This window comes from Lithobates pipiens, unplaced genomic scaffold (assembly GCF_037356315.1).
Source record: "Lithobates pipiens isolate NorthernLeopardFrog02 unplaced genomic scaffold, aLitPip1_a1.2 Scaffold_18, whole genome shotgun sequence".
Taxonomy (NCBI): Eukaryota; Metazoa; Chordata; class Amphibia; order Anura; family Ranidae; genus Lithobates; species Lithobates pipiens.
The window spans coordinates 374,747,039-374,759,684 of record NW_027507758.1 but is presented as its reverse complement, the minus strand read 5'-3'; the positions used below and the strand labels follow the sequence as shown (position 1 = coordinate 374,759,684).

The window sequence follows — 12,646 nt, the reverse complement described above, 5'->3', positions numbered from 1 at the left end:
TAAGTAGTTGTCATGTGTTCATATGATTATTCTTGCTTGCATACTGCTCCATGTGCTTTGATTTCATGTTGTGCATTTTAAAATGGCCACTTTCAAGTTCATGGTTTCATTTGTTCGTAAGAAACATCGTTCTGCAGGGAAGTATTCCAGCTTAACAAAGTGTCCACAATAATGTTCTCACCTTGGAACTCGGCCAAAAAACACAATTGTACAACACTTCCAAGCAATGTTTCAGATTCCTATTTCTGCCCTCTGTGTGCTAATTATTCTTTGTTTACATTCTCATAGGGGAGAGAAGACTCGGCAAGTATGAGGACACCAGGGACCACACCCCTCCCAAAGAAGGCCAACTTCCAAAAGCACAAACAGAGGAGCAGGAGCAAGAGGAGGAAGGGGCAAATTGTCACCACAACAGGTGAGTGTTGGAGAACACAGCTTCCGGTAAGCTCAGCAATGTATGTCACCATATTTTTATTACATGATGTGCTTTTTTGCTTTGTTTTGTAGGTGATGTGGAAGAAGATTCTTGTTTTACCAGTGAAAGTGCCCAGATCCTGATTGGGGAGATAATGGGGTGCAATCGGGATTTGGAAAATATACAGCAAAACATCAATGATGTTAAAAATAAAATGAAGAACATCATTGATGTTTTGGGGAGAGTGTGAAACACAAAAAACTAGATAGGGTTTTATTTTTGCTATTAAAAAAAAAAAAGTTGTATTTATCGAAATTACAAATTTGGAAGATGCACAGAGTGTGTAAACATGCGCTATCTCCCATCATGGGGGATCAATGTACGTGTTTTGTGTAAAGTGTCTGAGATGAAGGGGTTGCAGCCCCAAAGCATGTACATTGATCCCCCATGATGGGAGATAGCACATGTTAACACACTGTGTACATCTTCCAAATTTGGATTTTTCAGGGGTCACACCCCATGTGATGAAGGCAATATCAGCCCAGTTTGTACATACTCATGTCTGATATTGTCTTCACTTTTCAAAGTTGAACTTTGTAAGTTCCTGTGTTCTGTATTTTACGGTTTGATACATGCCTGTTTACACAAAAACAACAAGTAAACAAAATTCTGATTAAACTCTGTTTTGGATACACACAATTTCTTGGTTTGTTGTAAAAACCTTTTTTAAACGCACATGTGAATGTGCTTGTATTAAAAAGTTTAATTATCAACAATGTGTGGCTTCCTTTTTCATTGCGCCAAAAATGTATTTGTAGTAAAATTTAGTTTGTGCTGAGAAGGAGTGTGATTTACTAAAGGCAACTCCACTTTGCCCTCCAAGTGCAGTTTCAGGTGTACTTTTGCAGTGCACTTGTAATGCATAGTGGAAGTGCCTTTAGTAAAAAGCACCCAAAGTGAGGTGTAAATTTGGACAATCATGCCATTTTCCTGCCATGGTGCTGAAAATGAGCACGATTTTGGTCAGTAATGCACTACATACATTAGTTACAAAAACAAGGTGTGTGTGTAGCAGACCCACAACATAACATTTTCTGAAGAAGAGACTGTCCCCCTCATCTCGCTCTGAACTTGGGTTTGCACTGTTGGTGAAAAAGGCACAACTTGAAAAAAAACTGGCAAAGTGGGAGGCCACAGTCTGCCATTCCTGTGGCGTTGTGTAGTGAAACAAGATAAAAAATTAGTAATTTGACAAATCAACATTGCAAGCAGATTAGACACCCACATTTTTGGTAAAAATGAGTATAACATTTTGGGAAATTAGTATTTAAAGCCTAAAGTATAAGGTCCTCTTATGAGAGTGATCACCCCCTCACCCCCCCCCCCCATCTGATGTGCCCTTGCTAAAAAATGAGGGGGGATGTTTAGGACAGGTAACCCTCTCCACTTGATTGAGAACTGAATGCCTAAATAATGTGTGATACTTTGGGAAGCCCCTCCTTACTTACACTATTGGCAGCCCACCGGACAGGTAAGAAGTGTCATAATAACAAAATGAAAACAAAATGGAAGCACATTTTGACATTCTGCTATTACATATCAAGATAATTAATATGTTAAAAAAAAAATAGCATTTGAAAGTATTGAGGCAGGCCCTTACACTACATGCTTAGGTGAACTTGTCCATAAATGTGATCATCAAAAAGGTAGGTATAGCGTGTATTGGGTTTGGTAAAGTCAGCAGATAGAGGATTGCTATCAGCTGAGGTAGCAGTTGGGGGGAGGGGTGAGTTTGGCACAACCCCAAAAATTAAAAAAAAGTCACTCTGCATGAATTGAAGCACACACATCACATTTGTAGATATTTTAGGGGGTGTTTAGGGGAAAGCAATACTATGGAGCTGACAAAAAACATTGGTAAGTGACTAGACTATAGTTTTATGGGCCAGGAAGAGCATGGTGGGGAAGTTAGTGAGGCAAATCTGCATGAGGACAAAGGGGCAGAGCATATGAATTAGGCTAGGTTCACACTGCAGCGATGCGGGAACGCCGCAAATCCGCTGCGGGTTCCCGCATCGCATGCCGCCCGGCGGCAGTTCACACTGCCTGGGAGTGTCAGTGAAATGTTAATGACACCCCCAGATCAGTTCGCATATCGCAGTGCGATCTGCAAACTCAGACAGGAATCGGATCGCATGGTGTGAACACCCATGCGATCCGATTCTGCTGCGGACCAAAAAAAGGGTCCTGTGTGAGTTTGGGGCGGGTGCGATGCGAATTCAGCCATACTATCTGTATGGCTGAACTCGCATCGCACAGAGATCGGATGTGATTTGCACTGCAGTGCGGTGCGAATCACATCCGGTTCTCGTAGCCGCAGCAGTGTGAACCCAGCCTCAGAGCATATTGCAATGATGGTAAGTAGGGGATGAGGAAAGAAATGCAAGACATTAGCAATCATGAAATACATAGAATGTGATGTTAAAGGAGAAAACTTATCTTCATATAGTCCTTCTGCAGGACCTGAATGATGGCAGAACAGGTCTCTGGAATAATGATCCCCAGAGCCCGGGGGGAGATGCCTGTAGAGAACTTGAGGTCCTGAAGGCTTCTCCCTGCCGCCAAGTAGCGCAACATGGCGATGAGCCTCTGCTCCGGAGTGATGGCTTGCCGCATGCAGGTATCCTGCCTGGTGATATAAGGGGTCAGCAAAGCCAGCAGACGGTGAAAAACGGGGTCTGTCATCCGGAGATAATTCCTGAAATCATCAGGATTATTCTCGCGGATCTCACGAAGCAAAGGCATGTGCGAGAACTGGTGACGCTGGCGCAACCAATTCTTGGTCCACAAACGCCTCCCCTCCCTGTTCATGGACCAGGCTTGTGTCACAGTAAGAACCCCAACATGAAGCCCCTGCACAGCACAAACTGTACGACGAGTACGTAGACGAAACATGGTTTGAAAACGGTCAGCTGGTCAGAACGGACACCAGAAAGCTCCGATAAACAGCAAGGCCTGAAAGAACGAACTGAATAGCAGAAGCAAGCAGACAATAAAAAATGCCTTTCAAAGCGTACTATACCAAGATATAGTCCACAATGAGAAACAAATACTTAATGACTGCACGCACTGATTATCAGATACGCAAAGACAAGCACAAACTGAAGAGCAGTAGCAATCTGAATCACTAATCTGAAATACGCGAATCTTCTCTCCCCAAACTTCTACTAACACGAGATCAGCAGAAGGAGCCCAAAGGGTGTCGACGTAGTGCTGAACTTCCCTTTTCTAGTCCCGCCGTACACGGCTTACATCACCGCGTTCTTGGCAACCGCTAAATCAGACAACTTGGTCCGACCGTGTGTATGCCACAGTTTCGGACTAAATCCGTCGGACAAAATCCAACGGATTTGGTTGGCAGAATGTCCGACTGTGTGTACGGGGGCCAAGTGGTAAGAGGGGCCTGCAACCTAGTAACTGGGGATGCTAGGTGGCTTTTTTTGCATTTTTCTTTATGCATCGATCTTTCTGCCAGCAAGATCCTGCATACTAGTTGCCATATTTTCATACAATCGTATGCATGCAATCTGTACCAAAGGCACCTGTCCTAAGTTATTAAAGGGCTACTATAGACAAAATTAAAACTACCATGAAGGCAATGTAAAATATTTAGAAACCCATTAATGTCTGTTAAAGTGTTCTTATCACCTATACTGAAATGATAATAAAGATACTGTTTCATCCAATTATTGTGCTGTATTATGTAACCTTGGCCAGCATCATTGGCCGTGAGAGCATGTGTGTGCGAAACAAGTGTATGAAATTAAATGTGAAGTGTAAAAAAGAGAAAAGAGAAGAAAAAAAGGGAGGAAAGAAAGAAAAGTATTGAATTAACTAAAAAATTAAACAGAAAAATAAAGGCTAAAAAACTGTCTCATGGGATTCTGCACCATATCCTAGTCATTCTCCCAGAGTGCACTCTAGACTAGCTATAGTATTATTATTCACATTGCAGTTAATGCTTATATGCATTGTTTATTGCTGATTTTACGGATTCATGAATTCAATCCAGTCTAATGGTACAGAACTGTATTCTAAATTACCATAGCATAGTAATTATACTGTGTAGCAGAATGTTTCAGAACCCTACCCTCTGTGTGTTCATTTATGCTCAAACCACCATTTATTCTAACCCATACAATTGAGATTATTTATCGCTAAACAGCCTTGTGTCTATTTACTGGTGCCAATTCACAGCCAAGTTAAAAGGTATCTACACTCACCGGCCACTTTATTAGGTATACCTTGCTAGTACCGGGTTGGACCCCCTTTTGCCTTCAGAACTGCCTTAATTCTTGGTGGCATAGATCCAAAAATGCGTTGGAAACATTCCTCAGAGATTTTAGTCCATATTTACATGATAGCATTACGCAGTTGCTGTAGATTTGTCTGCTGCACATCCATGATGCAAATCTCCCATTTCACTACATCCCAAAGGTTCTCTATTGGATTTAGATATGGCGACTGTGGTTTGAACTTCAGCAAGTTGTCTTCGCTGCGTCTAGATGCCTAAATACATTGAGCTGCTGCCATGTGATTGGCTTACTAGCAATTTGTGTTACCAAGCAATTGAACCGGTGTACCTAATAAAGTGACCGGTGAGTACAGGCATACCCCACTTTTAAGTACACAGTGGGGTTTATTTACTAAAGCTAGAAAGTGCAAAAATCAGGCTCAATTCTGCATAGAAACCAATGAGCTTCCAGGTTTTATTACCAAAGCTTAATTGAACAAGCTGGGGTTAAAAGCTCATTGGTTTCTATGCAGAAGTGAGCCTGATTTTGCACTTTCTAGCTTTAGTAAATAAACCCCATTGTGTACTTAAAAGTGGGGTATACCTGTATATATCCAGGTTCTTGTAACTGCTGGCAGTTACTTTCGTTCAACTGGGTATGTCAGAGGGGCTGAGATTGTTCTTGGAGATGAGATGCAGAAGACAGAACCCAAATTACCAAGCGGCTCCTGCAGCGGTAGTTCTGCACTCTTTTACTATAATTACATTTTACTGATTATACACATATACTAAGACCCAAAAATGATGTTCTATGGTAAAATGTTGAAAAAAGGCTGCTGTAACCTTTTCTTCTTAAAAATCAGTAGCATAATAGTTCAAAGGTTTCTGATTGTTTTGGTCAGTTGTATTGCATTCGCTTGCTTTGTGGCAATCTAAATAAAGGCAGTGTGGTAGAGATTAGAGAAGAGATAAAAGTGATTTAGTCTCCATGTTACAGGTGAGTGTCCCCTCCGCTCCCAGCTACATCTGCTCTAATTACTGTGAAAGTTTCCTGTTTATGACAGAGGCACCTGCTGCCTAGTGACAGACTCAGGTTACAGGATGGATGAAAGGACTTTGTTATTTACCAGCTCTCTTCACTGGTCCTTGCACACTGGACTGGCCTTGTACAGAAGTAGCAGAACTAAATGTCCTGATGCATGTAATAATGAGAGGCCTACATAATCCAGGGTGACATTACTGACACCGGGAACACACTTCTCCAAGCTGAAACGTGCCCTGAAATCACAGGAATCTCCCACTTTTCTTGTTATACGAATCTTCCTTAATTCCTCTCATCTGCTGTTCCTTTTTTGCAACACAGGAGTTGATTTACTAGTATTGGACAGTGCTAAATTAGGGGAAGCTCTGCACAGAAACCAATCGGCTTCCAGGTTTTGTCAAAGTTTAAGGCCCCTGTCACACATGCGGACGATATGTCCGTATTTCATTCATCCGTTTGCGGATGAAATACGGGCATACATTCATCCCTATGGGATAGCGGGTGTCTGCGGATAAACATCCGCAGACGCCAGATATCGTCCGCCTCCGCTACTGTCCGATTCTGCAGAAGGAGGAAAATCCTATTTTTCTATCCGTCTGCAGAGCGGATCGGATGAACACGGACAGACGGTCCGTGCTCATCCGATCCCCATAGAGGAGAGCGGAGAGCTGACAGGGCGGTCCCTGTCCGCCGCCGGCTCAGCGGGGACAACGGAGCGATCCCCGCTGAGCGAGTGGATCATCACGGGGTGGATCATTACTGATCCGCCCCGTGTGAAAGGGGCCTAACTGAACAAGCTGGAGTTAAAAGCTGATTGGCTACCATGCACGGCTGAACCTGGTTTTGCACTTTCCAGCTTTAGTAAATCAACCCCACAGTTTACTTTGTGGTTTTAAGTTTTTACATATAGACATTGCCTGGGCAAACCTTAATCACCCTGGGTGGTGCAGATGCCCCTGTTTAGACCCCTAATATTTCAAAGTACCCAAACAGGGCTCTTGAAAAATAAAAAAACATTTTTTTGTTTAAATAATAATAATTACTGACACCATGCACTGCCCTACGGACACCATGCACTGTTCTACTGACACAGTCAGTATATATACACATGTGCAAACACGCATATGTGTTTGGGCTGCACATCCTAATTCAATAGGCACCTATGGCACAGTAGTATATCTTTTGTTAAACATGCTGGATATTCTTTGTTTTTGTCCTTTTTATTTAATCACTTGTGGACCGCCCACCCAAAATATACTGCAGACAAGCAGCCCATACAGGCAAAGCGACTTACTGGTACATCGCTGCCTGTTTCGGGCGCACAGATGCAGGCCCCCTCGCTGATACCCGCTGTGATTACACACAGTGGGAGTCTGTCAACATGGCCAACATGTTGATCGGCTGTGTCTAATCACAGCCCGGAGCCCTGTGTTGGCTTTGTACAGCGGGAACAATCTCTGTTTCTTATCCCTGCAAAGGGATGCACAAAGTGTTCTATGCAGGCCACCAGCTACATGGACCTTCACACGCATCCCAGAGCACAAATCAATGCAGGTCCAGTGCATGGAGAAGAGCAAATGTGCACTCCAGGATACTCTATGTGTGCTCCAGGATGTGTGCGAAAGTTCTGACAGCCGGCAACCTGCCATTGATTTCAGCAGGCTGCCGGAAGGCCCCTGTATGGAACATTTGTGTATCCTGGGCAGTCGAAGAGGGCCCTTCTAACGAACATATGGATTGAACACCTGTGTGAATGAGGCCTTAAGCTGGCCATACACCTATAGATTATCTGCAGATTTTCTATGGTTAGATGGAAAAAGTGCAACAGATTTCTCAATGTTCGCTAAACTGTGTGGATGGAGGAATCTCCCACTTTTTCCATCTAACCATAGAAAATCTGCAGATAATCTATAGGTGTATGGCCAGCTTAACAGGGTGGCTATCATTCTATTTAACACAGTGGCAAACTCACTTGAAGCACTTTTTATCTGCGTTAGTACAAATTCTTTCTTCACCACCCTCCTTATAGGAAATGATTCAGTTGTCTGGATACACCCTGCATAAGTGACTTCACTCCTCGTGTTTACACATACTTTAATACTGCAATTTTTCAAATTGGCAAGTGTTCTGCATACTGTCTTACGTATTGCTCATTTCTTAAAAATAGTTTACATATGAGTGTCCATAGACATTGCAAGCTGACACAGGCAAAAGCAACTTTCTGTGAAGTCCTAAACACAAAATTCATTTAGGTAAAAAGCAAGTTGTGTATTTGGAATATTTGTGATTGGATACGTGGGAAGCCACTGCTGGCCAGAAAATGCTAGCTGCCTATCGTGTTGAAACACTGTCTTCAAAATTTTCTAAACCAGGGATGAGAAATAAATCTGTAGATCAGTTCTGACTTCACTTTCTGTATATGTGTTCTAGATACGTGACTCGGAAAGCAGTGAAAGCAGCATTATAGCCAGATTCTTATCTTCTATAGCTGTCCACAGATTTTTGTCATGGCAGGTCCCCTTTAGGTTGTATTTAAATAGATGATGGTTTGTTTATTTGCCTAAAGAAAAAGTTAGATTTTGCATCAGGATGACAGGCCTGGAGCTTCACCTTTTTAAAACCAAACCAATAATGGTAGCTCTCATATTTCTATACTAATGGGTTCACTGTAAGCCTTACTTCAAGCCAGTTTGTATAAAACACAATGGTATGCTGTACCTCCACCAGCAAACTCTATAAATATAACCCAGAATCTGGTACATCTGGTTTATGAAAAGGTTTCTGGACAAAATAAAATGACATCCTGATTAAATCTCCTCTTTTTAATCTTCTCCTCTCAATATTCAAGTCATGAGGTACAGACAGTGTGGGCAAAATTGAATGTTTTCTGGGGGCAGCAGTATAAGGTTGCTGTGGAGGCGACAAGTTCTTTGCCACCTAAAACAAAGATCTGGATCTGCCTTGTAAGAGCTTTCCTTGCTGGACAGATTTACTTTTTGGGCAACCATAAAGAACACACAGGCATAGCAAAGTGACAAAAAGGCCACAAGAAGCACAGCAGGACACAGTCTGCTCTGTCACTTCCAAGTTGTGGCATGCATGCTCCCCTTACGCTGCAACAAGGCAAAAATTGGAAACGGGGACTATACATTATGAATTTCCATTGCATGGGAAGAATGCCAGACAGTTAAAAGGTATGCAGAAGATGCACAAAAGTGGCTCTTGGATTCCTGGCTCATTTAATGGAGCGATTTTCACCACAGGTTGTCAGTGTTGAGGGGGGAATCCTTCCAATGGAGCCATTGTGTTCTCCCAGAGAGGGACCTGCCCCTGCCGGGAGAACACAGTGATTACTGCTGGCAACTATAATAGCCCTTAGCAACAATCACATGTAAAATCCGACAGACTGGTTGTGCCCAAGTTGATCGTGATCAACTTAGGTACATTTAATCTGCACATACATGGTTCCAATCTTGACTGGTTCCTGCTGTACTGACCGAGATTCAAACCGTCTATGGTTGGCTTTAGACACTTAAAATCCTGCTGAACGTGTGAATTGATCCACAAAAGGTGTAATCAATGGGCATATGAAAAATCTAAGACTGTCCCATAAGTGAGTATGAGCAGATTGTATTCTTATGGTAGAGGGATCCCATTCAATAGGAAAGCACAATTGTGGATAGAAAGGTAGGAACCCCCTTTCCCTCAGTAGCTCCCTTAATGTATTCCTCAAGGCAAAAGGGGGCCTTTGCATTCGAAGGGCATGCACAAAAGGCACCTTTCATGAGAATGGTCTTGATTGTAAAGTGAATTTTTTAATTTTTTTAAATAACAAACATGTTATACTTACCTCCACTGTGCAGCTCGTTTTGCACAGAGTGGCCCCGAACCTGCTCTTCTGGGGTCCCTCGGCGGCTGTCTCGGCTTCCTCTCGCAGGTGCTTCTTTTTCGAGGGGTGAGGTAAGTAAAACGGGGGGGCTGGGGGCACAGGCACTGTCAGATGTTTTTTCACCTTAATGCATAGAACCTTAAAACATTTACCTTTACAACCCCTTTAAACCATAAAAGTCTGAAATAAAATTCAGAAATTAAGGACAAAGCATACTGGGCTACTATGCATCGCATAATAGCCCATTATGTGTCACTTACCTGACACAGGAGCCAGCAATGTCGCCGCTGTCCCCTGTAGCACGGAGTGTCCATCTTCTTCCGGGTATTGCTGCTCCGGCCACTCACAGCTACAAAAAAGGCTTACCTGTAGGTAAAAAGAATATCTACTAAACCTGCACCTCACAATGAGCCGCTAATTTCAGAGGCGCCTGCTCTCTGGGGATTCTCGGCTGAAAGTCCGGCAGATGCCAGACCTTGTTGGAAAGAAGTCTCCTGCGCGTATAGCCAGAAGATATTGCGAGGGGAAAATGTCAGCTCCCTCGCCGTGGATCGGGTGAGATACCGGCGCTTCGTTCTAAGTTAAGTATTTCATAATGAGCTCATTATGCCTTTTCCCTTACAGGTGTAGAAAAAAAAAAAAAAAAAGTCAGCGGCTTTACTACCGATTTAACGGTTATTCAGCCAGTTCTATATTTCATGCTGCCTGCTGATGGGGTCCATTTTTCCTCCATGCTGCCTGCCAATGGGATCCATTCCTCCTCTATGCTGCCTGCCCATGGGGTCCAACCTGCCTCTATGCTGCTTGCTGATGGGGTTTAGCCTTCCTCTATGCTGTTTGCCAATGTGGTTCAGCCTGTCTCTATGCTGTTTACTGATGGGATCCAGCATGTCTCTATGCTGCCTGCCGATGGGGTTCAGCCTGCCTTTATGCTGCATGCCAATGGGGTTCAGCCTGCCTCTTTGCTGTCTCCTGATGGGGAGCAGCCTGCCGCTGGTGCCCCGCTGTCCTCTGCCACGCCTGCCGCTGGTGGTGCCCTGCTGTCCTCTTCCATGCCTTCCGCTGGTGCCCTGCTGTCCTCTACCAAGCCTGCTGCTGGTGACCTGCTGCCAGCTGCCCAGCTGGACTATGCCAATTCCAGGGTGCCCGCCCAGCCAGACTCTGTTAACTGGGTTAAGCTCCTGCTTGCTGAGGGGTCTGAGGCTTCTGGGTTTCCTGGACACAGAAGGTTTTTTCCTTAAAAGAAGTCCAGCCTGAGTTTGTTTGGCTGGGCTTCTCCTATGGGTCACAGAAGTGCAATTGGTTTTGCACTTCTGTGACCTGATTTCAGCAGAGAGTGGTCAGAATCGCCAAAAATGGCCTGGTCTTCCGGGGCTGAAGTGGTTAATGCAGAGAATGCATTAAGGTAAAAAACCCATAAGGCTTTAGAAAAACTTTAAGCATGCATTTTTCTTTGAACATTTTAAAGGTAATGAGTTTAAGATAATGGGTTTGCTTACATTACCTGTTTAAAACAACAATCCCAGAACTATTTATGACCTTTCAAGACTAGAATTGTATAATAATCATAGCTATGATTTTAACAGGGATCGTAGCGTCCCATTATAATCTCTCATTTTTATAATGAAACCAACAGAAATATGAATGAATAACACAGAGGAAAGAAGTAAATGTTTTTGTTTTTTTAATACAAAAATATAGCACTGATCTATATTGCATATAAACATTTTGCTGTACACAGTGTTAAAAAAAAACATGCATCCATATCTTGTTATACACAGGAAAAAAAGTTTAAACTCCTTTCCAGATGGTACAGGAACCCATACTCCCTGCACAAAATGTTTGCGTCGCCCCCCCCTACTTGTTGGCGGTGCGGATCGGCTGAGGGAACATATCTCCACTCATGGTGGGATTGCAATAAGATTCAGCTCTTTTGGTCTTGTTTCTTTTCCATACACGGTGGCCTGTATAATCAGTCTGACACCTACTCGAGAAACGGCACTACTATCCATGCTCCCAGGCTCTATTGCAACATAGAAACGTAATTGGCTGAGTTTTTTCCTGTCAGTGGCTAGACAACTGATCCCTTTATTCTGGAAAACGCCTACTACCCCCGTTGTTCTTGTGGGTTTCTCATGCGTATGGAGGAGATGCTGGCTTTAGATAACGATACATTTGATATGTTTAGGGCCTTATGGCTTATTTGGATGGACTTTTCCACTTCAGACTCCCTGAAAAATATGTTATTGTCCGATGACTGATATGACTCTTTATAGATGTGGCCTATCAAAGTCGCTCTTTTCCTTCTTTCCCTGATTTCCTCGAGGTCTTTCACCCTCTATTCTCCTTTCCACTCTCCCTTTGATATACTATAAAGTGAACACCTCCGGTTTTTGGTTATCCTAACCCTAAAGTTTTTTTGTTTGTTCTCATTTGCCGGGGGTTATATACCACTATTGCCAAGTTATCTATGATTATGTTTTATATACTTTTGTTATATAATTTGTGCAATATTGCTTGTAAGATGGATAAGAGGATTTACCTGTTGCTACAATAATATATTTTTTGTTCTGTACAATAAAAATATATTTACCTCTAAAAATCCATGCAATTGGTGACAAACTTGTCCACAACATATTTCAAATGCAAAACTTTACCAGCATGTTTTACTCCTCTTGACCCAGTAAAGCAAGCACCATGATTTAATACTGTAATCCATTAAATCAAAAGGCCATTGTCCTACTTGTGTGATTGGCTCACTGTTTTTTTTTTATACCAAATTTCAGGCATCCGTTGCAATACAAGTTTGTTTTCCAGTTTCAGCACAAGGACTGTATACCTTCAATGCATTCGCTGCCTTTTGTTCACTCTTTGGGTAAAAGATTTCGGGAAATCAGCTTAAGCTTTTGCTTTGTCTCCCAGTGCTCAGCAGTGGATTGGGGCTGAAAATTAAGTTTTGCCAGGTTATATTCAACAATGTCCTAAGGGAGGAATAAAAACTACAAT

General features: G+C 42.9%; 1 protein-coding gene across 2 annotated transcripts in view; it reads right to left on the bottom strand.

The window, feature by feature from the left end:
- Positions 1–11,307: 11,307 nt before the first annotated feature.
- Positions 11,308–12,646, bottom strand: part of CCDC150 (coiled-coil domain containing 150) — a 76,329-nt gene continuing 74,990 nt past the window's right edge. The window contains exon 26 of one of the 2 annotated variants that reach the window (XM_077487723.1): positions 11,308–12,621. In XM_077487723.1, the coding sequence (XP_077343849.1) occupies positions 12,505–12,621 (117 nt within the window). In that variant the 3' untranslated portion in view covers positions 11,308–12,504. The remainder of the gene's footprint in view (positions 12,622–12,646) is intronic. The other variant, XM_077487724.1, reaches the window with a different exon arrangement.